This window comes from Panthera pardus, unplaced genomic scaffold (genome assembly GCF_024362965.1).
Source record: "Panthera pardus isolate Hobbes unplaced genomic scaffold, ASM2436296v1 HiC_scaffold_18, whole genome shotgun sequence".
Taxonomy (NCBI): Eukaryota; Metazoa; Chordata; class Mammalia; order Carnivora; family Felidae; genus Panthera; species Panthera pardus.
The window spans coordinates 34,120,585-34,148,118 of NW_026526743.1; the positions used below are offsets into that span (position 1 = coordinate 34,120,585).

Consider the following 27,534-nt stretch of genomic DNA (forward strand, 5'->3'; position numbering starts at 1 on the left):
TGCTTTCCAAGGCTGCTTCCTCTACTGGGGAGACCAGAGCCTGCTCTGCTAGTCATAGTTTCTATGGGGCGTGTGTCTCTGTTCCAGGACTCTATACCAACAGGTACAATGAACACAGTGAGGTGCCACCGGTTACTCTCAGCCTTTCCTGTGACATCAAGAGCAGAAATCTCCATCTGAAGAGCCTCAACTTTCTCAACACAATCTAGCTGTGCTGGTAAATGCGCAGGGGGCTGGGAGTGCAAGATTCGGTACAGGAAAAGCAAGATCTTGTTCTCCGACATGTATCAGCTTTCAAGTTAACGTGCAGTTTTAATCCCTATAACATTTTGTCAACTTCCAACAACAACAGAGGCCACAAGTTATAGTAATGGCTTCCTAAAAGTCAAACCACACAAAGACAGTGATTTTGAATCCTCGGTCTGCCTCCTGAAATGAGGTGAGGTTGCTCTGGGTACGTACTGTAATAATGACAGCACGATCGCAGGAACAATGAAGCAGAGAAGCAGAAGGTGCCTACACAGTTTTACCTAAATGTCTTGTTTGTTAGGATGAAGCTGATGCGCCTGTACCGACGGGAACAATTAGCACTGAGTGGTTCTGAAAAGGAGGAAGAATTCACAAGGCATCACTTATGGGTGAAGGGAAGTCACCATCTGCTAACAGGCCCGGAGTGTCACTGCAATGGAAGGGGAAAAGGAGTGGGTTGGAGGAGATCCAGGGGCCTCTCTGCCCACACGAAGACTGAGTAGCTTCTCTGCCTGCCAGCATCACAGTGTCAACACATTCTCTGTGTGTCTCTCTCCGTCTCACACCCAGAGAAGTAGAAACAATTGACGTAGGAACCCAGGGGAAGAGAGAACCGTACAGATTCATTCTCCTGAAGTGGGGAGCCGTTTTTTTGTTTTTTTTTTAAAGCCCATGCCTCCCTCGGTCCATAAGGCCTTCATACCTCATCTGACTCCATCCTGGAGGGAAAGTGCCTGCTTCCCTTTAGGAGACCGAGGTGGGACAGTACCTCTAAGTCTTCGCTGCTCACAGCCTTAAAGCTGCCCTGTGTGCAAAGGGGAAAGAGCAGAGGGGAGGAAAGGACAGGGCAGCACCTTTAGGCCAGTAAGAGCTTCCGTGGTTAGAAGCCACAACTATAAACGTAGCAAATGGAGAGGGGCCTCGACAGTACCCAGCAGGGGCAGAAGATGCAGGTGTGTCCCACTGGTGTGCACTCAGGATCCTACAAGCTGCCAGAAATAAGTCACTGCATCTACACACCTAAACAGCACTTCTGCTTCCTGGCCACGATGAGATAAGGCCTGTTTGTTTCTCCAAGCTTTAGAGTCTTAAATGCCACTGGATGGAGGGAGGAAGGGGAAGGAGAAGGAAAAGGAAGGAAGAATAAGGAGAAATTTCACAATGAGTGATGAGTGTTAAGTGACACTCCCTGCAGACGCAGTTTAGAATCTTTACTTAGTCACAGAACATCGAGAATTGGTTAGTTCCAAGGGAGGTCGCCATTCCGTCACCCGGCTCATTTCTCCCACCCACCCCCCCCCGTCCCCCATGTGTTCCACAATGCAGTACAACCAAACGGGATGGTCATCTAGAGCCGAATGTTTAAATAATACCTGTCCAATAACTGCCCTTGCTTCTTTGTGCTGTTGGGAAAGGAAATAAAGAAAGCAACATGATCCAAACACTCTGCACACCAGTGGGTGCCCATCTTCCCAGGGCATTTTCAGTGGAATTTCTGCTGAGCCCTCCTCCCCTCCCCCCAGCACATCAGCAAGGAAAGACGCAGCAGGACAGGTCTGGACATCTGCACTGGAGTGAAAAGAGAAACCAAACACAAGTCGGGCCACAAGTGGACTCTGGCACATTTTTAGATGAGGTTAAAAATGTCACGGTGCGCACAGGAAGCAGGCAAAGGAGTTCTGAGGGAGGTAATGCCCGTAGGCAGAACAAACCGTCCGGTCTACTCTTGGGCAGGAGCTTGGGAGGGACACGGGAGCTAGGGGGCCTCGAGGAAGGTGTTGGTTCGGAAGATGGAGGAGACGATCTTGCCAGTGGCGTTGATGGTGCCTTCACTGTCTGAGCTGGACTCGGAGTCGCTGCTGCCGGAATAGGCACCCAAGCCTGGGAGGATGCCAATACAGACCGCGGCGGAGGGGCAGTGGATGGAAGGAGTGCTCAGGGACGTGCTTCCAAGAGACATGCAGGACGGGGCTTCTGCAAAACAGGAGGAAGCACTGTGACTTCACCATTTTGCCCAAAATTCACAGGGTACTTTCCACGTGCGGGGCACAGAGCCTCGGGCTCTACCCTGAGGCCCCAAACCGCCCTGTGCAGTCGTCACTACTGTCCCCTGCATCGGACAGCTGTGTTCCTCTTTTACAACTGAGAAAACTGAAGCCACACTCAGAGAACATTTTAAAGCCATGCAGAATGTGACCACGTAGCTAAGGCTCTTTTTGCTCCGGGAAACCCAGAGTCACTGCAGCACCCCAGTGATGGAAAGCCTCAATCCAGGGGAATACGGCACTTAGAAGTAAAAAGAGAAGTTAAGGACTCTACTCCACCACTCCTGTGGCCTCTAAATGTTTCCGGACTCAATGAATCACTACAACAACCTGCTGTGTAGGTATCCCCATCTTACTGATGAAGGAGGTCAAATGACCAGGCCAAGGTTAAAGGCCACTTAGAGTAGAAAATGTTAAACTAAATCTGAATCAAAAAATAATGTACTAGAATGATACCAGAGCTCACTGTAGACTAAGTGCTGGACTTTAAACCTCAGTGTCTCAGGCTGACAAGCATATACCTTCCTGGCTTTTGCCTTTACGAGCCCCTAACTGACACTTTATGTAAATGTGAAAAGGATACATGGTTCCAAGTATATGAAGTCAGGAGGAAATCAAAACTACCACTGAGAAGCAAGAAGAGACCTCCAGCGGCCAGTACACAGGGTTGAGAAGCTCAGTGGATTTGCTGGTCTTACAGGAAGTTCTAATAGGGGAAAAAGAAGCTGCTGAAGAAAGGCAGTGTTGAAACACAGAGATGTAAGAACGTGACCTGAGAGCCGACACTGATCGTAAAGACGGTGATTACAAGACTTCATGAAAGCAGAGGCAGATTTTGCAACAAATATCACAAAAGTCAATTTCTTTGTGAGATCAGGTTCTTCTGACACCAACCAACCAACCAACCAACAACCGGATAGAAAACTGGACACAAGGTACAAATAGTTCACAGAAAAAGCAAAACAGACATTTAAACTTGGGAGAGGAAACAATCTATAAGGAGGGAAGGTATAGGGAACAGGCATCTTTATATGCTGCTGAGAGGATGTGGGGCAGTTTGGCAACGTCCTTCAATCTTAAATGATGTTCCTATGAGAACATGCCCTGCGGCACTGTTGACAGTAGCAACTGAAAGGTTCATTAATAAGGGACCAGTGTAATGGACTATTATTCGGCCATGAAGAAGAGTAAAGCCTCTACGTGCTGGTACCAAACCACTATGCTATGTGAAAGAGGCAAGGGTATGTGTAAGCTATAATCTGTAGGGAGGGGAACATGCCCATGGACATGCATGACGATGTCTAAAACAATACATATAGGGGCGCCTGGGTGGCACAGTCGGTTAGGTGTCCGACTTCAGCCAGGTCACGATCTCGCGGTCCGTGAGTTCCAGCCCCGCGTCCGGCTCTGGGCTGATGGCTCGGAGCCTGGAGCCTGTTTCCGATTCTGTGTCTCCCTCTCTCTCTGCCCCTCCCCCGTTCACGCTCTGTCTCTCTCTGTCCCAAAAATAAATAAAAAAACGTTGAAAAAAAAAATTTTTAAAACAATACATATAAAACTGGTAACAGTGGTTGTCCTGGGGAGATCAGCAGAGCGGTTGGGGAACAGGGAGACTTAACTTTTTTTATTCCAAACTTTTTAAATTTTAGAATGAATAAATAAACTTTATTTATTCTTTTGCCCCTTTTGAATCTTCTATGCATATACTGCCAATGCAGACAATTTTTTAGAAAAGCAAATGCAAAAGTTCAAAGAGCATCATAGTCTACTTAAATTGGGGAGGAACAGCCCCATGTATCTCTGTAACCTCATGGGCACCCCACTCTTACAGCCAGGAAGGCTGCAGAAGAATGGACAGTCTAACAACAAAACGGGTTGCTTGTCTGTATGCTCTCATTGTAAGCCATTTGAGGGCAAGGGCTCCTTCTTCACCACTCCGTCCCTATGGCATGGGGTCTAGAACAGAGCAGGCCAGCATTTGCCATGTGTTAAAGATATTTTACACATCTCATTGCAAATAGCTAAATTGGGGGGGGAGGGGTGAAAATTTGGGACCCAACATCAAATTGTACATTATTCATTACTTGAACATTCCCTGTATTATTATTTTCACATATACAGTGATACTTTCAGTATTCTGTTAGAAATATTTGGTTAAGGGATGCCTGGGTGGCTCAGTTGGGCTCAGGTCATGATCTCACGGTTCATGAGTTCGAGCTCCATCAGGCTCTCTGCTGTCAGTGCAGAGCCTGTTTTGGATCCTGTGTCTCTCTCTCTCTCTGCCCTTCCCCTGCCCACACACTCTCTCTCTCAAAATAAATATATATTTAAAAAAATGAAATATTTGCTTTAAAAAAACCTGATTCATAAATCAGTTACTCAGAAAAGTAATTTATGTGAAGCTGTTCAATGAGATGTCATTTTATTAAGAATTTCAAGGGTGAATTGAATTTTAGGGTCTATCTTAGATAGAAAAGGAGGATCAAGTTCAGAGTACCTGTGCAAGACTAGAGCTGGCCTAACGGAAGGACGGAAGCCAGCCACGAAATGAAACCAAGAAATCTGGACCACAATGGCATCAGCAGAGTTTAAGCCAAAAGACCAAATCTCCCGATTATCTAGGTTTCAAGAAAGAAAAGAGACTGCAACTCTGACAAATTTCATTCCAAAAATAGTTCAACTGTCCAAAGAGAACAAAATGGTGCCCTCTGATCTCACCCATTTGGTGAAGTTTCCTGCCAGCTTCTGCATTTGCAGGACCACGTTGTTATACCAAATTAACACCGAAAATTACTAATACGGAATGTTCTTGGGATTCAAACAGATGCGTGAGTTGAGAGTCGATGGGGCCAACTTGTGCGTTCACTGGCTCTGCTCAGAGCCTAAGTCCAGAGCCCCCAATGGGGGAAACCTGAATCTCCATTAGGGTCACAGAGTTCTTTTCTGGGCGGAACAAAGGCACAAAGCTTTCTACTGCGAAGGACAAGACTTTCAAGCAAGCTTTTAGGGGATATTCTTCCAATGGGGCCTTACTACCAAAAGAGGGTATCTCTTGCCCAGCTGTAAGAATGCTGCTATGAGAGTGGAAGGGAAGACAAAGAGATTAAAAGGTGGCTCTGAAACATGGTGTCTGCCTTAGATGGTTTTTTTTTTAAACAAGTATTATTATTTTATTTTACTCTGAGAGAGACAGAGTACAAGCAGGGGAGGAACAGAGAGAGAGGGAAAATCGCAAGCACTGCGCTGATAGTGCGGAGCCCAATGCAGGGCTCAAACTCACAAACTGTGAGATCATAACCGGAGTCGAAATCAATAGTCAGATGCTCAACCAACTGAGCCGTTCAGGTGCCCCCTAAGATGGTTTCAAAAGGCCACACAAGTGGGGCACCTCGTGGCTCAGTCAGTTAAGCGTCCCACTTCAGCTCAGGTCATGATCTCACAGTTCATACATTCGAGCCCCGCGTCAGGCTCTGTGCCGACAGCTTGGAGCCTGGAGCCTGCTTCAGATTCTGTGTCTCCCTCTCTCTCTGCCCCTCCCTCACTCACACACTCTGTCTTAAAAATAAATAAACGTTAAAAAAAACAAAAACAAAAACTGCCACACAAGTTTTCCTTTCCACTGACTAATGCAAATAATTCCTACAAGGGAATAAGCACCAGACACAGACAGGGCTAGCTGAAGTACACTTAAGATTTCTATGAAGTTTTATGTACTTGTGGGTATGTGCATGTGTATACGCCCACAGTATACACTTAATCCTATTTACACATCCAGATTAGCAAGTTTCCTATATATTAAAAAGATATCTGTGAAATGGAAGTCCTATATTGCTGATGGGAATGTAAACTGGGATAACTTCTTTGCATGGCAATTTTACAATATTTATCAGAATTACAAATGTCTATCTTCTCTGTCCCAATAATTCTATTTAACCTAACATATCATGGGTGTGAAAAATAACACATGTACAAAGTTTTTAATAAAACATCATGACAGAGAAAGCATGGAAGCAATCTAAATGTCCATCATAAGAAATAGAAAAAACATACTATGTTGCAACCATATAACAGGATACTACATAGTCTTAAAAAGGAATGAAGCTCTTTATGTACAGTCATGCAATGATTCCCAAGATACTACAGGTGAATTAAGCAATGAACAGAGTATGTTAATTAAAATAATGACGATGACAGGAAGTACAAAACAACATATGAGGTATTCTTGCCAAAACACTTGAATTGATCAAGCTCTAGATCTAGTTACCATTTTCACAGGAAACAGAGGAATAAAGGAACACCATGGAGATATAATCAACAAGATCTAGAGCATGGGAAACACCACAGGACAAAGAGACCCAGTTTCTTCACAAAAACAAAGGAAGCAAAAAATAAACATAAAAAGGAAGAAGAACCTATAGGCCAAATGAGACTTAAAAGGCACACTAGTCTGTTGTTAAGATGCTATCTGATGGCAATATTCCCAGACTGATCTACAGATTCAGGTGATCCTTATTAAAATTCCAACTGCCTTTGTTATTGAAATTGACAAGCTGATCCCAAAATTCATATGGAAATGCAAGGGACCTCAAATAGCCAAATGATCTTGAAAGAGAACAAAGTTGGAGGACTCACACTTCCTAATTTCAGAACTTGCTACAAAGCTATAGTGATCATGACTGTGTGGTAACGGCATAAGGATAGACATACAGATCAATGGAAGAGAAGAGAGAGCCCAGAAATAAACCCATACATGTTGGTCAACTGATTTTCAACGAAAGTGCCATGACAGTTCAGTCTGGAAAAAATAAGTCTCTTCAACAAAGGGTGCTGGATACACACAATGAAAATGAATCCCTACTTCAAACCATATACAAAAATTAACTCAAAATGGATCAAAGACCAAAATGGAAGAGCTAAAGACATAAAACTTAGAAGAAAACACAGGTGTAAGTTTTCATGGCTGTGGATTAGGCAATGGTTTCTTAGATATGACACCTAAAGCACAAGCAACCAAAGAAAAAATAGATAAGTCAGATGTCATCAAAACTAAAAATGTTTGTGCTCCAAAGGACTCTATCAAGAAAATGAAAATATAACTCACAGTAAGGGAGACAATATCTGTAAATCATATATCTGACAAGTGTCTAGTAACCAGAATATATAAAAAACTCTTTAAACTCGACAGTAAAAAGACAAGTAACCTAATTTAAAAATAGGCTCAGGATTTGAGTAAATATTTCTCCAAAGAAGATATACAAATGACCAATAAGTACATGATGCCAACACCACTAGTCATTAGAGAAATGAAGTATCACTTCCCACCCACAAAGATAAACAAAATAAAAAAGACAATAACAAGTGTTGACGAGGATATAAAGAAACTGGAGCCTTCAGATACTGCTGGTAGAATGTAAAAATGGTGCAGTTGTTTTGGAAAACAATTTGGCAGTTCCTCAAAAAGTTAACCATATAAACACAGAGTTACCATATGACCTAGAAATTCCATTCCCAGGTATACACCCAAGAGAAGTGAAAATAGCTGGTCACACAAAAACTTGTACATAAATGTTCTTAGCAGCATCATTCAGAGTAGCCCAAACGTGTGAACAATCCAAATGCCCATCAACTGATGACTGGACAGAATGCAGCATGCCATACAACAGAATATTATTCAGCGTAAAAAGTCCCGATACGTGCTACCACATGGATGACCTTTGTAAACACGTGAAAAGACACTGGACACAGAAGGCCGCAGATGGAATGATTTCATTTATAGGAAATGTCCAGGAAAGGCAAATCCACAGAGAGAAAAGTAGATGAGTGGTTGCCAGTGGCTAGAGAGAGGGAAGAACAGGGATAACTGTTAATGGGCATGGGGACTCTTTTTGGGGTGATGAAACATTTTGGAATTAAACAGTGGTGATGAATACACATTTCTGTGAACATATTAAAACAAAATCACTGAATTGTGCTTCTTTCAAAGAATGAATTTTATGGCACTGAGTTGTATCTCAATATTTTTTTAAAAGCCATATAGGCCAGATACAATGTATGACTGATCCTTGCTTGGATCCTGATTTTTAACGTTTATTTATTTTTGAGACAGAGAGAGAGAGACAGAGCATGAACGGGGGAGGGGCAGAGAGAGAGGGAGACACAGAATCGGAAGCAGGCTCCAGGCTCTGGGCCATCAGCCCAGAGCCCGACGCAGGGCTCGAACTCACGGACCTCGAGATCGTGACCTGAGCCGAAGTCAGACGCTCAACCGACTGAGCCACCCAGGCGCCCCTGGATCCTGATTTTTAAAAAACGAATTGTCAGTGGAGCCCCTGGGTGACTCAGTTGGTTGAGCGTCTGACTTCGGCTCAGGTCATGATCTCGCAGTTCGTGAGTTCAAGCCCCTGCTCTCTCTCTGGCTCAAAAATAAACATTAAAAAAAATAATTGAAAAACCAATTGTCAAGAAAAAAATTGTGAGAAAATTGGGGAAAATGAATACTAATATGCTATCTGATATTATTTAGAGATCACTGGAGGGTGGGTGATGGGCACTGAGGAGGGCACCTGTTGGGATGAGCACTGGGTGTTATATGGAAACCAATTTGACAATAAATTTCATATTAAAAAAAAAAAGATCACTGTGATGTCAAAAACAAAACAAAGAACCCTTATTTTTTAGTGATATGTACAGAAGAATTATGGATAAAACAATATAATGTCTGACATTTGCCTCAAAACACTATAGGTAAGGACGTATAAATAAGATTGGATATGTGTTAAAAAACTGATGAAGCTACATGATGGGGTTCCTTATTATCTCAATGTTTGAATATGTTTTAAGTTATCTCAATAAACATTTTTTTAATTTTAAAAGCATATATTTGTAATTGCTTATACAGACACAGAATAGCTCCAGATATACACATAAGAAATGTATAATACTGGGGCGCCTGGGTGGCGCAGTCGGTTAAGCGTCCGACTTCAGCCAGGTCACGATCTCGCGGTCCGTGAGTTCGAGCCCCGCGTCAGGCTCTGGGCTGATGGCTCGGAGCCTGGAGCCTGCTTCCGATTCTGTGTCTCCCTCTCTCTCTGCCCCTCCCCCGTTCATGCTCTGTCTCTCTCTGTCCCAAAAATAAATAAAAAACGTTGAAAAAAAAATTAAAAAAAAAAAAAATCAGAGTGTAGATTTAAAAAAAAAAAAAAAAAGAAATGTATAATACTGTTTCTCTCTGGGAAGCAGAATTGGATGGAAGAGGATATATACGTAGAAAGAAGACTCTTCACTCAATGTCCTTCTTAAAAGTAATTCTAGAGCAAAAAGTTATCAGCAACAGCGCACCATTACTGGTGCTCAGCAGATATACATTTTTAAATATCCATATTTTGAGGGAGAAATCAATGTAAGCCCTGTTTTATAGATGACCCACTGAGTTTAGCGCAGAATCTCAGTCCCCCAGGGAGTCAGGGGTAGAACTAAAAACGCTCTTGTATTTCTTATCCCCGATCCGGCCCTCAGGAACACTCACCTTCACTTACAACTCTGTGCCACTTAAACAGTGCCAGATGTGATTGCATAAAAGTAACCACCAAAGAAAGTATGCTTCTGGAGACTGTATTAAGCTTCCAGGCTCAATCTGATCCAACCATCAGCAAGAGCCAGGCATTCTACCTCTCACTGGTAGCCAGCCAGGTGAAATCAAGAAACTTGACATTTGGGGGACACAGAGAAAAACCCTTTGTGAGCAGAAGTGATAGGACCAGGGCTTTGGCTTTGTAAGCACTTCTGGGAAAGCACAGTTGTCATTTATCAGTTCCACTGGTTTCTAACATATTGCTTGGCAGGGCAGTTGACATATACTCTTGGGTATAAATCCTGCCTGGTAGAAAACAGTTTGGTAAACTAAATTTAGATCGGCTTGCTCAGAGACCCATGCATTCCTTCACAGCTGTGCTGAGGTCCAGCCCTGTACTATGGTTCATGTGTATTACAAGTAAACAGTGAAATGAAAGCTGCCACCCTACCTTGACTCTTATCATCTGGGTCAGTGTCCGACTTCAGTCTTTTCACGCTGTTCCCGCTCTCTGAGCTGTAACAAAAAACATGGTAATTTGAGCTATGTCCAATTGTGGGGATTAAAACTTTGGGATGCAGGAATTCCAATAACCATTATATGGGCCTTAGGTAGCCTCAAAGAACTGGGATGATCTGAAATGAAAAGTCTTCACTTCAGGTTCCTAATCTCCTTCCAGTTACATTACTGTTATAAGGACAGCATAAACCCCTGGCCAATTCAAGGGGTGAAGCAGTAGATCTTCAGGCATCACCTAAACTTCAGATTCTTTGTTGTCCTTATCATTCATCTTGCTTAGAATCACAGATGGATTTTGAGAATATCCGGACAATTTCATACATGATGAAAATTTATTTAAGTTCTTAAAGATTAAAGGAAATCTCTTTAGTGACATGTTAATGATTCTGAAAGTCACCCAAAAGACCTTCACTGAAAGACTATCTAGAGAACGTACTTCCCTTGCTGCGTAGCTTAGTGCAATACCCCAAGCTCCACCATTACTGCTAATATTTAGGGCAGTCAAAAAAAAAAAAAAAAAGAATGCACTTCAACAAGGAAAGAAATGATCCCAGAAAGAAGGCTTTAATCACAGAAGGAAGGGATAGTGAACAAAGGAACTGGCAAACACAATCTAATTTGTGGTGTTCAACACGACCATACTCAAGTCCTGGACAGCAGTAGCATGTAAGGAAGAGGTGATTAGAGTGCAAAGTTCTAAGGTCAATGTATAATTTTGTAGGAAAGGAAGACAGCTATTTAACTTTAGGTTGTGCTAAGTACTCCTAGTAAGTTGCAAGGTTAGCCACCAAAAGAACAGAAACACCGCATGAATCCAAACCAGTAGAAAGAAAACGAATGAACAAAAGTTTTTAAAATCATAATTAATTTTTTTAAAAATACAAGGAAAAATATCTTTTAAGTAAAAAGACAAGCAACATTAAGACAGCAGAAACTGTGTCAAAAATCCCAACAAATCCAAGCCTACCTGTAAAAACAGATGAACATACTCCATTTAAAATCAGATATTTATGAGACAATCCAAAAGATTTAACAAAAGTAAACAAAAACAAACAAGACCCAGAAAGATTGAAAGCAAAAGAGTAGCAAGAGTCACTAAGGCCAAACCCAAAGAAGGCTGAGCTGCCCGGCACAGTATTAGGAAAACAGACTTTAACACCAAAAACATTACAAGAGGTAAAGTTTATAATGAAACAAAGTTTAATTCATTATGAACAAATAACAATTCTGCACCTGTATGCTTCTAATTAAAGAGTTTAAAATAGATATTCAACAGAACTCTGAAGAAAAATCAAGAAATCATCATTATAGTGGGAATTTCAAAATACTTAAGTACTGACAGAGCAAGCAGACAAATATGTAAAGAGACAGAAGATATAAACAATACAATTAACCTGCTTATTTGGTGGTACCTACATAGAACCCAGAAATTTACAAAAAATAAATAAACAAATAGATTCTCCTCAAGCTCACTCAGAACATTTGTAAAAATTAACCTTAGGAGTAGGTCACAAAGCAAGTCTAAAGGAATTTCAAAAGAATTAGCACATATAAACCACGATGTAATTAAGACAGATATCAACAACAAAAGATAAATATTGTATGTCATAGATTCTAAGATACCACTGATAAGGTGTTAAAATGTGGGGGTAGGGGGAGAGCTTCATCTTAGTCCTGTGAAATATAGTTGAGTTACCTGAATATGTTTGGAAACTTTAAAAAATGTTTCTAATTCAGAAGTCAAAGAAGAAGTCATAATGGATATTTAAAAATAGTTGGAAATACAAAATCGTATACAGTGAAAGCTGAGGAAGAATTATACTTTCAGGTGCCTATAACTAAAAAGAAAAGCTGAAAATTAATTAGCTAGGTATCTGACACTCATTTATAACAGAAATTATAAAAGAATAAACTTGAAGTAAAGAATACCCCAAAGAAGGTAGGAGAAATTAAGAAACCAGCCAAAATAAGAATAAAAATACAAGCCATCAATATATGGGATGAAAAAGGACACAATTACAGATACCACAGCAATCAGAAAAACAAAAAAACACTGGGGCACTTGCGTGACTCAGTCCGTTGAGCATCTGACTCTTGATTTTGGCTCAGGTCATGATCTCACAGTTGTGAGATCGAGTCCCGCATTGGGCTCTGTGTCGAGCGTGGCACCGGCTTGGCCTTCTGCTTCTCCCTCTCCCCCTCTCCCCTACTTGTGTGCGGTCTCAAAAAAAAAAATAAATAAATAAATAACCCCGAATTGGGCCCTGTGCTGACAGAGTGTGGAGCCTGCTTAGGATTCTCTCTCTGTCCCTCCCCTGCTCATGTGCTCTCCTTCTCAAAATAAACAAACATTTTAAAATATCAATGAAAAAAATAAATGAATAGGGGCACCTCAGTGGCTCAACTGGTTAAGCATCAGACTTTGGCTTAGGACATGATCTCATGGTTGGAGAGTTTGAGCCCCTTATTGGGCTCTCTGTTCTCAGCATAGGAGACTGCTTTGGATCCTCTGTCCCCGCCCCTCCCCCCCCCCCCCCCCCACTTGTGAGCTCACACGCACATGTTCTCTCTCTCTCAAAAACATTTAAAAAATAAAAATAAATAAATAAAAATTTAAAGTTACTAAGAGTTATTAAAGAGTTATTGTTAAGGTTAATAAGAGCTGAGTGACCAGATATAAATACTCCAAATTGGCTGCACTTTTACAAACCAGCAACAAAAAAATTATAAAACGCCTAAGAATAATCTAATAAAATATATGCACAACCGTTACCTTTTGAAAGATAACTTTAAGACTTTATTGAAGAACATTAGAGGAAACAAATAAATGTATATATACCATGTGTAGAAAGACTCATATCCATAAAGATCTGTTTCCTCCATAAATTTATCAAACCATTTAATAGATTCCAATAAACTTGAAGAACTTAATCGAAAATTTAAATCTAGGTGTGCCTAGATCTAGGTGTGGCTCAGTTGGTTAAACAGCTGACTCTTTGGCTCAGGTGATGACCTCATGGGTTCAAGAGTTTGAGCCCTGCATCAAGCACCATTATACAACAGTGAAAATGAATGAATTACTCTGAGCTGACAGCACAGAGCCTGGCTTGAGATTCTGTCTCCCTTTCACTCTGCCCCTCCCCTGCTTGCTCACACACTCTCTTTTTCTCTCAAAATAAATAAAAATAAACTTAGATTAAAAAAATAAAATTTAAATCTAACTAAAATTTATATGCAAGAACAAAGTGGCCAACAATAGACAAAATACCCCTGAGAAAAGTATAAGGGGACTTGCCTTACCAGATATCAAAGTTATTTATAAAGCTACAATAAGTACACAGAGTGGTACTGGTCCTATAGATCCAAGGAACAGAAAAAAGAAAAAGAAAAAAGAGAGAGAGAGAGAGAGAGAGAGACAGAGAGAGAAAACTCCCAAACAAAGCCATATATGTTTGGAAACTTGTTATAAGACAGAGAGTAACACTGAAGATCACTGGGGAAAGAGAGTAGTGTTTAGTAAACGTTGCTAGAAAATTAGCTACTCACTTGAAGAATAAAATTGAAAAGGGATCCCTAGCTCATACCTTCAAAAAAAAAAAAAAAAAAAAAAAAAAAAAAAAAAAAACTGATTTCAGGGGTACCTGGGTGGCTCAGTCAGTTAAGCATCCAACTCTTGGTTTCGGTTCAGGTCCTGATCTCATGTTTGGGGAGTTTGAACTCCTTGCTGGGCTCTGTGCTGTTGGTGTGGAACCTGCTTGGGATACATTTTCTCTCTCTCTCTGCCCCTCCTTTGCTTGCTTTCTCTCTCTCTCTGTGTAAACTAAATAAACTTAAAAAAAAAAACTATCTTCAAAAGGTATAAACTTCCAGTTAAAAGTCATGGTGTTGTAATGTGTAGCAGGGTGACTATAGTTAATAACACTGTACTGTGTACATTTACAAGTTGCTAAGAGTAGGTCTTAGAAGTTTTCATCACAAGTAAAATAAAATGTGTAAATATGTATGGTGATGGATGTTAATTAGTCTTATTGTGATAATTTCACAATATATACATATATCAAATCATAATGCTGCATACCTGAAATTAATATAATATTATGTGTCTGACTGCCTTAGAATTTAAAAACCTTAAAATTAATTAATGAGAGTAAAAAGAAAAGCTGTAAACTGGGGGTTGGGGGGGGTAGGGAAATGTCAGGACTATATTTAAAAACAAACAAAACACATCTACAAATCATTAAGATAAATACAAATAACCCAGTAGAAAAATGGCAAAATATTTGAACGGACCTACCACAGAAGAGGACACCTGAATGGCAAATCAACATATGAAATACGTCAACTATATGTGAACTGGAAATGCAAATTAAGACAGCAAGGAAACACTATTTCACAAAATCACCACATCACTGATCTGTGCTGTCCGGTAGGGTGGCAGTTAGCCACTTGTGGCTATTTAACACTTGAAATGTGACTAGTGTGACTAAGGAACTGGATTGAAAATTTTAGGGGTTTTTTTTTTTTTTAATGTTTATTTTTGAGAGAGACAGAACATGAGCAGGGAAGGGGCAGAGAGAGGGGGAGACACAGAATCCGAAGCAGGCTCCAGGCTCTGAGCTGCCAGCACAGAGCCCGATGCGTGGCTCGAACCCGTGAACTGTGAGATCATGACCTGAACTGAAGTCAGACCCTCAATCAACTGAGTCACCCAGGCACCCTGAAGATTTTAGTTTCAATTAATTCAGATTTTGATAGTCACAGGTGGCCAAGTGGCTACCACACTGACCGGCACAGCTCTGGAGAAACATATGCACATACATAATAGAGCACGTCCTGGACCTATCAGCACCATTTATTATAGTTCAAGCATGCATCCGCAAGAGAATGGACACATTTTAGTATCTCATAAAGCACTATTATATGACAGTGGAAATGAATGAATTACAGCTATATATACATGAACACACACAAAACTGTTTCAATCACAGAAACAATTGAAGTGAAAAACCAAATTTACAGAAGATCACATACAGAATGAAATTGTTTTTATAAAGTTCAAATACAAGCAAGCTATTACACTGTTTATGAATACGTATATAGGTAGCCAAAACAAAAACAAACACGAACAACCCCCTCCCCCCCACACGCAGAAACTACTAAAAGTAAAGAAAGGCAAAAATATGATAAACCAGACTTGGGAACGTGGTGTGAGAGCAGCAAGGCAGAAAAGCAATGGACAGGGAGCACAGAGGTGGACTCAATTTTGTTGATTATGTTCGAGGCACGAACCAGGCACCAGACTTTCACAAGCATCCCAATCACCTGCGGAACTTTGAAAATCAGACTCCCAGACCTCACTTCAAACTTAATGAACCAGAATTAATGAAAGGCCTAGAAGCCACATTAACAAACTCCCAGGTGATTCTAATAAACCCAGGGCTGGGTAGATTAGGAACTCCTGCCCCAGGAGACTAATTTATCACCTTGCCACAAAAAAACAATAATAATCGATGATCTAATAAAAGGTGATCTAAGGACTAAGGAAAAGAGATGGTTGTAACATCCATTCTGCTAGCAGCAAGACGCTGCTGAGAGGTATCTAACTGCCCACCTAGAGAGCCCTTTCTTGGTGAAGTCCAGTAAAACTGACCCAGGGCCAAATCCTGAAAGACACTGGGCAAGGCACGAAAGCTTAAGTGAAAACTTGAAAGGAATAATTAATGGCTCAGGTAATTGGCCCTTTTCAGGTTACTGCTACTCCTCCCCTCCACCGCTAAACCATGACGACATTTTTAGACGTAAGCCATGTCCTAGGAACATCTGCAGCAGATAGATGGTGCACCAAACCACAAGAGTGCATCAATGCGCTCCCTTAAAAACATGTGGCTGGTTGCCTTACTGATTTCCCTAACAGACTGCATTTGAACTTAACATTATTTCGCCCATGGTATGGTTGGTCAAACTGAAATGACCGGATTTAATCACTGGTGCCATTTCAAGATTTAGAAAGGGAGGAGCAAACGTAAGACAGAACTTATCAAAACCTCCAGGCAGTGCTGCCACCCCACATCAGAACCCCAGCCAGGTCTATCATGCGGTCACAGCTTCCAGGGTCTCAAAGGCCACGGTACCTTTGCAGCAGCTACTCCCGCTGCCCGAAATTTCTCCTCTCCCTCGTCCGCCAAAGCCCTACTTGTTCTATATAATCAATATCTCCCTCTAATGCTTTCCCTACCTTCCCCAACCTGAACTCACATGCCCTCTCCAGTGAGTTATGTGTTTCCTCCCCCCTGCTCTCATTACACCCTACCCAAATCTTTTCACAGAACTCGCTCCCTCATTTGCCTAGAAATAGAGGCCCAAATATTGAACTCCATACCTCTGTTACTCTGTAACCTTGGACAAATGTTCTCAACCCATCAAACTTGTACTTCATAGACTTGTGTAAAGAGATCATTCCTGGAAAGCACTTAACACAATGCCTGGCACATGACAGGTGCCCAATGAAGAGTAGCTAGCGTTCTGTTGAATGAACAGTCCGAGAGACAAGGGTCAAAGGCTACAGAAGACACCAAATCTGGAGGGGGAGAGAGAGGTAAGGCTACTAAAGAAACATCACCAAGACTTCCGCTGAAGTATTTGCTCAGGCTACCATTACCAGTGGCATTTCAGAGTACACAGAGGGACATTTCAGTTGTGTGAGTGCTGGCTGACCTCTTATGTTTCACAGCTCCTGCCAACAGCTTCGCCTGGGAGAACTTGTTCTTGGTTTCTATGGATTTCACAGCCACTTTCTTCTCCACTTCCTTCTTGTTTTCTGGAGAAAGTGCAACTTTGTTGAGATTACTGTGTTGTAGGTTAAGGGTCAAACTAAGCAAAAAAAAGAGTAATGGCAGGACAGTGGTAAATCAAGAGAAGCCAGACTCGCATAATCCACTAGGACTTCAGCTCTGCCATGTAATGTTTGGCCTACTTATATTCAAAATAATGTCCTCTCCTCTTTATTCTGCCAGGAATATCCAGCTGATTTAAAGAGAGATTGAAGGTGACCACAGAGGGAGAAGACCCAATTTAATATACAGAAGCAAACTTTTTCCCTCTCTCAGTGAAAATCTGAGTTACAGTCTGAAAACCTCCCTAAAGATATGGCCAACATCATGCTTTCTGGCAAAAACAAAAATCTTAATATAAATGCAACAGAAAAAAAACGTGGCTTCCCCCCAAATTTTTAAATACTTGCTTTCTTCCCCCAAGGGTAAAATCAAATCTTGCAGAATGTCCTATCACCAATGGCATTCAATCTTGGACATCACAGAGACTAACTCCTACTCTGCTGGTGCAAGACAACATCAGAATCACCTTAAGCCTCGTTAAAATACAAGAGTCCCTCCCCTGTCCCAAACCTACTGAATAAGGACCTCCAGAGGCCCAGGAAACTGTCTTAAATACTCTCTTCAAGGTGATTTTACCCAGTGCACATGCAACACAAGAACCAAAACGTCTTTAAAAGCACAACCAGTTCACTTGTAACATCACTTCTTGCAGGCTTGACCTCAATCTCTGGCTGTCAAGCTTTGGCACTTTCTTTTGTTCTCTCCGCCAGCCCCTCCCCGTCCTTCCCTTTCACACTCTCACAAACCATTAGCAACAGATTTGCGTTGGACTTGGTGCAATTCTTTAAGAGGCAGCGATGCCTTAACGGAACAATAGTGACACCTAGTGACCAAAACATCTAAGAAGCAGGTAATATCAGCCCAAAGCAGAGGGGGTATATGTATATGGCCTTTGAATCCTGGAGAAAACTGGGTATCATAAATAAGGAAATTCTAATTCTGATCACTCTTCAGGCACTCACTCTTTCTTACAAGCACCAGTTACCTTAAATATTTGCAGTGTTCAATGGAGATTACACAGAACACTCTTACTATCCTGAGTTTCATCAATTTAAGGGTTTCAAAGTCAACATGGAAACTGATTGTATGTTAATATTATGTGTTTGGCTTTTTAGAATAAAAAAGAATCAGATTTCATCTTTCTAGTACCAAATGCCAAAAACCACCAGCATGATGATTTTTACCTGCAACTCCTTCATTAAGGGATAAATTCTTTTGAGAGACAGAGAGAGAAAGAGAGAGAGACAGACAGTGTGTGAGTGGGACAAGCAAAGAGGGAGACACAGAATTTGAAGCAGGCTCCAGGCTCTAAGCTGTCAGCACAAAGTCCGACGCGGGGCTTGAACGCACGGACCGCGAGATCATGACCTGAGCCGAAGTCGGATGCTCCACTGACTGAGCCACCCAGGCACCAAGGGATAAACTCTTAAGAGAAAACTCTTAATATTGAAAAATAAAAATGGAAAAACTTAACAAAACACACATATTTATAATACTAGGACACAGACAAAAAACAACACTTCATTTTTTTGGAATAAAAAGGAATATTTTTATTCCTTTAAAGTGAAGAAAAACTGGGGCGCCTGGGTAGCTCAGTCGGTTTGAGTGTCCAACTCTTGATTTCGGTTCAGGTCATGATCTCACTCATGATCACGGGACTGAGCCCCACATGGGCCTCCAAGCTGAGCGTGGAACCTATTTGGGATTCCCTCTCTCCCCGTCAGTCCCTCTCCCCAGCTCATGCTCTTTCTCTCTAAAATAAAAAAATTTTAAAAATCAATAGGTGAAAAAAAAACCTGCAACCTTTTTTTTTGGGGGGGGGGGGGGGGTAGAGAATAATATTACTTTTGATCCAGAGCCAAAGCATAAGCCATTTTTCCTCTTAAGTTCCTCTCTCCCTAGAATGCTCTATATACCCAAGCACACCTCAAAAATCTCAAGGAATTCATTAGATGAGGCATTTTTTTTTAATTACATGCTTTTTAACACATATAATATCGCTAAATACTGGTTTAATCTGAAGAAAACAAAAGTTCTATTGTTTATATGGCACAAACCACAGTTTATCATCTTTACAAGTATCACATTATAAAATGTCTCCTATTATAACAATCAAGCAAAGTCAAGAATCTGCTCCTGACTTAGAGCTTCAATAAACAAATGTCTAATCCTTCAGTTCCTATTTCAACATGTCTCTGGCTGCATGCATGCCAGGGATCCGTGCATTACAGATCAGTGGGTTGGAAGGCTTGCTTTTCTAGGGTTTTTCTAGACAGTTGGAACTTACCAAGTTTCCAACAAAAGCCACTACCCATGGGGCCTCTCCAGTGTTGTCCTGTAATGTTAGCAGGGCAGGAAAGTTTCTTTTTGCCTTACTGCTGCCCTGTTCATTCTTTCCTTTGAACTGAAAACTGGAAGGCTTTGCACACTCATGCCAAACCAACACCACGCTCCAGAATGTTGCCTTGGGAGATGTTCTATGTCTTATTTGCTAGCCTGCCAAATTAAGCACATAAAACAAGACATAATCCTAATGATCACTGTAACTGATGTATTTCCTTAGAGGAAAAAAGGCTGGTGCATGACACAATGCAGTATGTACCACATCTGCCCATCTCTACAAACATGCGCAGTATTCTTCTGGAGTCGCCAGGGAAGGCAGTGGAGGAGGGGAGCGCCAGAAGAGCCAGCTTCAATCCTACAGTTGGGATTGAGGTGTGACTCTCCATCATCTCCGATCTTGGATGTTACACCAGAATCCCACTAGGAAAACCGGGACTGGAAGCCAGGGCTCTCATCACCAGTTCACAGTGGGTTTCACAGCACCAAGCCGCCACCTTATCTCAATTGTTGTCAGTCACCTTGATTTCAGCCAAATCCCTGGGAATCAGTCCACATTTGCTCCTACACAGCTCTTTAACGGAACCTACTGCACATTCCCTGCAAAAAAAACCAACTAGCACATACACGCAGCCGTATCACTAACTTTAGAGGTAAAGCCTGCTCCATCACACCAATGGGGTTATTCAATTTATAAGCTTGAAATATTGAAATAAGTCTTCTCATAGGAAAAAAGCTAGGGTGGCTCTCCTGTGAGTCATTCATTAATTTGTTCACACATACACTGAGAACCTACATGCCAGGAACCAGGGAAATCAGTGGTGACCAAATCTTTATTCTTATGGATCTTTATATTCCAGCAGTAAAAGAGGCACAGAAACTAAGAAGCAAATTAAATTAAGATTTTCTTAATTTTCTTACGAGAATTACTGTTAAAAAGTGACATCATACACACTGATGTGCTTCGGTGAAATTTTAGAGGGGGTGCGGAGGGAAGAGGGTCTCTATGAGGGAGACGAGAGCTGAGACCCAAGTGCCGTGAAATGCCAGCCTTGTAAAATCTGAAGACAGAACATTCCAGGCTGAAAAACAACAAACACAAAGGCCTTGAAATGGAATCACAAAGCTCAGCCTGAGAGGAACATAAAGGAGGCCAGCAGGCTGGAGTGTAGTGAACACGAGGAAGCAGTTCAAGACGCAACAGGAAGATGGGTTGGCCTAAATCATGCAGGGCCTGGTAAGAACGCAGACTTTTAAGCCTAAAGGCCACAGGAAGCCACTAGTGTTTCAAATAGGAAAGTGACAAGATTTCATGTATGTTTTTAAATGTTCCTTTTGACCAAAGTGAGAATGGATTGTTGCGGATGAAAGCAGAAGCAGAGACTAATTTGGTGGTCACAGTGGTCCTGAGAAGCACAGAGAGTCGAACTGCACAGAGGTGGAGTCCATTTTGGAAACAGTTTTTGGGCCAGGCCCGTGCGGGCACGGAAGCACCGTTACGGAGATCTGAAAGAGCAGAAAAAGAAGAGAGAGGGGGGCGAGGGCAGTGTGAGGAGTGGAGGGTAGGGGTGGTCAGGCACAGAACTGAGAATTCTGACTCAGCCAAGTTACACGTGGGATGCCTATTGACACATGCAGGGGATGACAAAAAGGCAACACTGAGCCAAAGCGAGGTCATCTTTGTTGTCTTCTCGGTTTTCCCCTCTGTGGAAACAGAACAGGCTACACCTCTAGGGAAGATCTTAAGGAGGACACAGGAGAGTCGCTAAACATTTCCTTTTGAAACTCAGAAGCCAATTTCTCCCCTGGATGAGTTTACTGCATCGCCCATCTGTTTCAGAGTCTAATCCCACAAGGCAAAAATACCCTGGTACTGACTATTAGGATTTAGGCCTTTAGTTAATCCTAAAGGATCTGGACTTTTGATTGCAACAGACTCTTGCATGCGACCTAACTCCATAAATCACTGCCAGTTATTCAGTCACAGGAATGTCAGTGTTGAAAGGGAACTCAGAGGTCACGAGGTAGAAAACCTTATTCTCATTCTATTTGTGAAGAAACTTAAATCCACAGACGTTGACGAGGAAACGGACACCATACAGCTCTGTCTCAAGGTACAAAGGATATTCTGTATTCCTTCAGTTCTTTCAGTTCTTCTTCTCTTCGTTGCTTTTCTAGTAGTTCCTGCTGCCGGGAAACCTCGTCGAGGAAGTTAGTCTCATCTTCGTCTAAGCCTCTTACCATGTTTTCTGAGGAAATAATTGAACAAGGAACACTTAGCAGGCTAAAGGGAAAACAGAGTCAAATAAGATTTTTCCTTCTCCTTATTTTTAATAAGCAGCAGATCCTTTAGAGGATTAGAAGAAAGAATTTGTAAACACCTCGGCTTCTGGAGAGGGAACACAGCATAAAATCAAGGCATTTCTTCCATTACTAGACATTAGCACAGAATTAAAATGGGTATCTTGAGCTCAAAATAAAAATGTTCAATGTGGTCTGGAAGGCAGCAAGCTATCTCTTTTCCACCAAATGAACATCTAGAGACTGGATAATCAAGACAGTTCCGTGGCTAGTCATGCAAAGTGTTGCATGAGGCAAAAGTGCACCAAAAGGCTGTGCGGAGTGTGCTGGACTGTTTCTGAAGCTTACTGAATTTGAACTGCTCCTCATACTCCTGCTGCTTCCTGTCTTTCTGTTCCTGTAGCCTTTCATACAGAGACCGAGGGTCATAAACCTCCTCTGGACATTCTGAAAGAAAGGGGGAGGGAAAGAAAAAGAGGGGGGAGAAAAGGTACACACTTTAGAATTGTTCACATTATTTTGGAATCACAAAGGATTTCAAAGATAAAGTCAAGTCTCTGCATGATCTGAGGGCAAGGATAACACAAAAATAGCACAAAGTCCACAGCTTCCCTCAGGACCTGAGAGAGGGGCCGGCAGTTCTCAAAGGCAACCACCAACGGCAAGAGGACCCACGGCCGAGACAGTTAACTGGAAGAGGGGCCAGCCCAACCCCCACAGAGCGGAAGCATTCTCAGTCGTTCAGATCTTGCATCCCCCTGTAAAGATGGAACAGACTTGCAGAATCTTCTAGAAGGCAGGATGGTGGCATGGACAATGCATACTGTGCTTCTGCTCCCACCACGGGGGCCTTGCATTGGCTCCTGCCCCACTCTGAGTCTCAATCCCCCTACTCTAAAGTGAGGACGTTAGTGCCTCCTCTGAGGGCTGCTGTGAAGATTAGAGATCGTCACGCTGAATACCGAACTGTAAGCCCACATACCTTCTGGATCTTCAGGTTTTCGAACTTTCTCCCATTCTTCTTGCCTCCTTTTGCGCCGTTCATCTAGTTCTGCCTCGGACACAAACCTCTTTTTGATAACAAGATTACCATCATCCCCTCCATCCATAATGGAACAACTGGTCTACAAAAAACATATGAAACATTTCAAGTGAGAACCGCAATTTAAATTCTAAGGTGAAACAAGGAGATTTAGCTCCGTCTCACCTAGCAACAGATTATAGATCACTGATGTAAGCACATGATTACATTTTTCCTACTGTATCAGGCAGTTTTATTCACATTTATGTTATCTACGAAGTCAGCGAGAGGACCTGGACTAATTCTTATTACCTGCTGTAATTACACGGAAGTCTTACACTGCAGATATTTCTTGGTCCCTCTAATCTAAACCAATTGGCTTCCTGGGCACCCTAACTTTTCCCCCAGTTTTCAACCTCTTTTATTTCGGTGACATCTGACATTGTTCCTTCTTGAAATACCTGTTTCAGGGACATTCCACTACCTCCATTTGCGTTATTGTTTCCAAGTAGGTTCAGAATGGAGAAACTCAGGTATTCAAGGAGCCCTGGAAACAAAGTCTAGTTTGTACAACAGGGAAGGGATGTGCCTAGAGGCACACAAGCCCCAAATGGAGAAAGCGAGACGAGAACCCAGATCTCCTAACTTCAGGTTTAATGTGCTGTGCACCACACTGAGTGGGGTTCAGGTCTTTCCTGACCTTCCTTCCTGTAAGCTACAGATCTATGCCCCTAAAGAGTCTATCTTCAATCCTTCCCTTTTCTCACTCCCACAATGACCTCGCCCACTTTATGAATATCTTGATGTACAAGATTCCCAAATCCCAAATCCATATACCTCTACCTGAGCCTCTCTTCGGAAGGAAGGGACAAAGAAATATAGAGGAGTGTGCATTACTCCTTTTAAGCCTTTCTGCTTTTCTTTGCTAGTTTCTTTCTTTCTTTCTTTCTTTCTTTCTTTCTTTCTTTCTTTCTTTCTTTCTCTCTCTCTTTCTTTCTTTCTTTCTGTCTCTCTCTCTCTCTTTCTTTCTTTCTTTCTGAAGAACCATGGAATTAACTCTCTACTCAGACATGTTGTATTATTCACAGAATTACACCCTAACAAGGAAGCAGATATTCTGCACTACTAAGACATCAACTCAATGTCCATTCCAAGATGATCCTGAATAACAAATTAAGTCTCTACTGATAGCACAAAAATAAAGAAGCTGCCATTTATTGAGCTCTTACCATGCACCAAATACATTTTTATGTATATTATCTCATTTATGCTTCCATTGACCCTGTGAGAAACACTCTCTCCTCATAGATGAAGAAATGGAAGCCCAGGGAAGTCAGGTCACTCGTCCAAGGTGATAAAAGGTGGTGAATGGTAGAACTGGCTTGACATCAAAAATTCATACTCTTACCCACTTCACCATCCCCTTCCCCAGAAACCTGGGATCCTGGTTAAAAAGAAGGACATGTCAATTTCAGCGTTCTTCCTATACCAAATTCCAGGCTGAAACTGTTCATGTAAATATTTTAATAAAGATGAAAATGGAAGGTAAGAAAACAAATCCAAACATTCTTAACAAGAGACCAGTTTCAGCCTAAATCCTACTGTAGCTGAACTTTAGTTCAATGTAACAACCATGAGAGAGAATTTTGAAATTTACTAGAAAGAAAACCAAATCAATTGGCAGAAGCTACTGTTCCCACCTAAAACCCACAACCTGCACACTTGTGATTTACCCTCAATGTCTCCAGCCAAAGGACTGTTACAGACACAGAATTATTCAGTCTCTGTTGACAATGCCAAAAGTTTTTCAAGTTCTGCAGAATAACATCTTAGGAAACATGAGCCGACATATTCTTAAATGTCTTAAATTAGGACTCTAATGAATGGGAGAGATACACTGGATTCTCGATGTCCCCCCTTTCTTATCCTATTTGATGGCTGCAGCTCTCCTCTCTGACCCTAAATTGGCCACCTGGTTTCTTCACCTCACCCTTATTTCCTGGTAAATAATTCAGAGTGGCTCCGGTCCTTATGTCACACCGAACAGGATTCTCCATCCAACATACGAATCCACCATACATACCCAGGAGATTTTCACCCAACCCACACTCTAAAACTTCAACAGGGACCAATGCACTCATTCCCAGGCAGCTGACTCCCTCTCTGAGTAGATTTGACTGGTAGGATAGTTCTTCCTTAAACCAAACTGCAATCTGTCTCCCTATAAATTCCACACTCAGGTTTAATCCACTGGGACTACAGAAAAGGAGCCAAATCCTATTTACAACATGACAATGCTTCCACTGTTTGAGGACAACTCCCACGGTCCTCCTAATCTGTCACTTTTCTGGACCAAACATCCATAGTTCTTTTAATCTTATGAAGCAGAGAAAAATAATAGTTTCTCAAAGCAGTAAGCTTATCAGATTGCATAGGATTTCAACCTGGGAAATAAATATTAGGATGTGGCAATGCCCTGGCATTCCTACTGAATGCATCTCTCCACTCTCATTGTACGTTTTAAAAAAGGAAAGAAAATAACATATTAATACTGAAAAAAAGTGTTCCAATAGGCAAAAACAAAACAAAACAAAACCTAGACTCGCAAATGGTTCCATCTAAATGAGAATTCATTCTCTAAGATTTATTCTTATAAATCAAAATTAAGAAAGTAAAATCATTAATTTTCACAGCTTGTTGCATTTTTGGAAAAGGAGAACCTGTCTTCACTTAAACTTTAACCAAGATCCCTGAACTCAAGGGACAAAGCCTTCAAGATACATGTGTTAAAAGATCTGAATTTGAAACAGAAACTAGAGAATCTTCCAACACTTCACTCTGGGGAAAAGACAAACTTATAGGATTCCAAGAAATCCTTATTCTCTTTCTCATCAATCTTTTTTCACTCAAGTGTTAGAATTCAACTTCTACCCAAAGGGTTGAGTCTGTGCCATTCACCATCTTTCACACCACAAGGACAAAACCAGGAATCGGAGATGGTTACCAAAACTGAAAGAAGATGAAGCAGCACATTGAAAATGAAGCAGCACGTTGAAAAAGGGAAATTTAAAGACAATGGCTTCAGAATTTGACAGAGAAACTACCGCTCTCGATGGGACGGTTTCCTGAAAACAGAGTCAAAACGAATGAACACTTAAAAAAGCCTGCTCTTTAAAGCTAATATGATAGTCCTGATATTCCCTTGTCTCAAAATAAATTTTAAAAAGCTAGATGGCCACACCTAATTATAATGAATTTCTGAGCATTAAAGGGATACAACTAAAGCACAGATTGCTCTAGCCTTTCTACATCTTCCACGTGTCCTCATTCCCTGGCACTTCAACCATCATTCCCTCCTTGCCTTCAACCTTGCCAGTGGCCCTCCTGGCTACTGGTCATCTTCCTATGTTAGGAGAGGTCAAAGATAGGGACAGAAAATGCTCATGAACAAGTGGCCATACTCCTGAGTATTCAGATAATGGTCAGGATATTCCCTCTCCAGAAATACTCGGATTTTTTCAGGATTCAAAACTTCACTGTCAATACATACCGCCAAGAAGCAAGCTTAACTTCACACACCTTTCTTCACAACTTGATCGAAGTTCCCCACTAGAAAACAAGTACCTTCTGTACCAGTCTCCTTACACAAGGCAGCGCAGGTAACGATCAAGACTTTACACTCTGTCTGAAATCAAGAGACCTCAGTTCTGCCAGTTACAAGCTGTATGCCCTGGGCAAGTCACTTAAGTGCTCAGAGCCTTGGTTTCCTCATCCACAGGTTGCACTCACCAGTGGGGATTAAAATAGTCCTGCACAACAGAGAGTTTCTGTGAGGATAAACAAGGTAATTCATGCAAAGCGCTTAGCACACTGTTTGACACATGCCTAAAAAATGCTTTGAAAGGTCTGCCATTACTACAAAGCACTATGCTAAGCTCTGGACTGATTATAGGAGAGAAATACTGTCTGTACTCAAGGAGTGGGGGAGAAACAGATCAGTCATGTGAACAAAGGGATTACATCAAACAGAGAAATTAGGAAAAACTTACATGTATATGTAATTTGGTAATTCTGTATTTTCCCTTTAGTTGGGTTCTCCATTTTACTTTTATTAGGTTAATTTAAATAAACTTGACATTGTGCTTCCACTAGTCCAGCCAGATTCTATGAGGTGCACAGAAGAAATAAACTTTAAAAGAGTTAGTACCCTTAAGCTAGTTAATACCAGATAATAGTGTATATAATGAATTACTACAATGAATAGTACAAGTAAGGGGCAACAATGAAGGGCATAAATATGGATCAATCTAGTTTCCCTGGCTGAAAACCTGGACATGAACCTTTTCCCTCACTGCCTTCCATCTCACCAGTCACCAAGTCTGGTGTTGCTACCTCATAATGACCTCTTTTTTATCCATCTTTCCTTTTTTTTCCAAGAGGAGAGTCCTTTCTTTTTTTTTAGTTTATTTATTTATTTTGAGAGAGAAAGAGAGAGCTGGGGAGGGGCAGAGGGTGGGAGAATGAATCTCAAGCAGGCTCCGCACCCCCAGCACAGAGCCCGACACCGGGCTTGAACCCGTGAACCGTAAGACCATG

General features: G+C 41.6%; 1 protein-coding gene across 6 annotated transcripts in view; it reads right to left on the reverse strand.

Moving 5' to 3' along the window:
- Positions 1–1,859: 1,859 nt before the first annotated feature.
- Positions 1,860–27,534, reverse strand: part of PSME3IP1 (proteasome activator subunit 3 interacting protein 1) — a 31,501-nt gene continuing 5,826 nt past the window's right edge. For all 6 annotated transcript variants that reach the window (XM_053906138.1, XM_053906141.1, XM_053906143.1 and 3 more), the window contains exons 2-7: positions 22,900–23,041; positions 22,266–22,364; positions 21,743–21,865; positions 17,098–17,230; positions 10,316–10,380; positions 1,860–2,223 (exon numbers count right to left, since the gene is read on the reverse strand). In XM_053906138.1, coding sequence (XP_053762113.1) covers positions 2,006–2,223; positions 10,316–10,380; positions 17,098–17,230; positions 21,743–21,865; positions 22,266–22,364; positions 22,900–23,026 — 765 coding nt within the window. In that variant the 5' untranslated portion in view covers positions 23,027–23,041 and the 3' untranslated portion in view covers positions 1,860–2,005. The remainder of the gene's footprint in view (positions 2,224–10,315; positions 10,381–17,097; positions 17,231–21,742; positions 21,866–22,265; positions 22,365–22,899; positions 23,042–27,534) is intronic.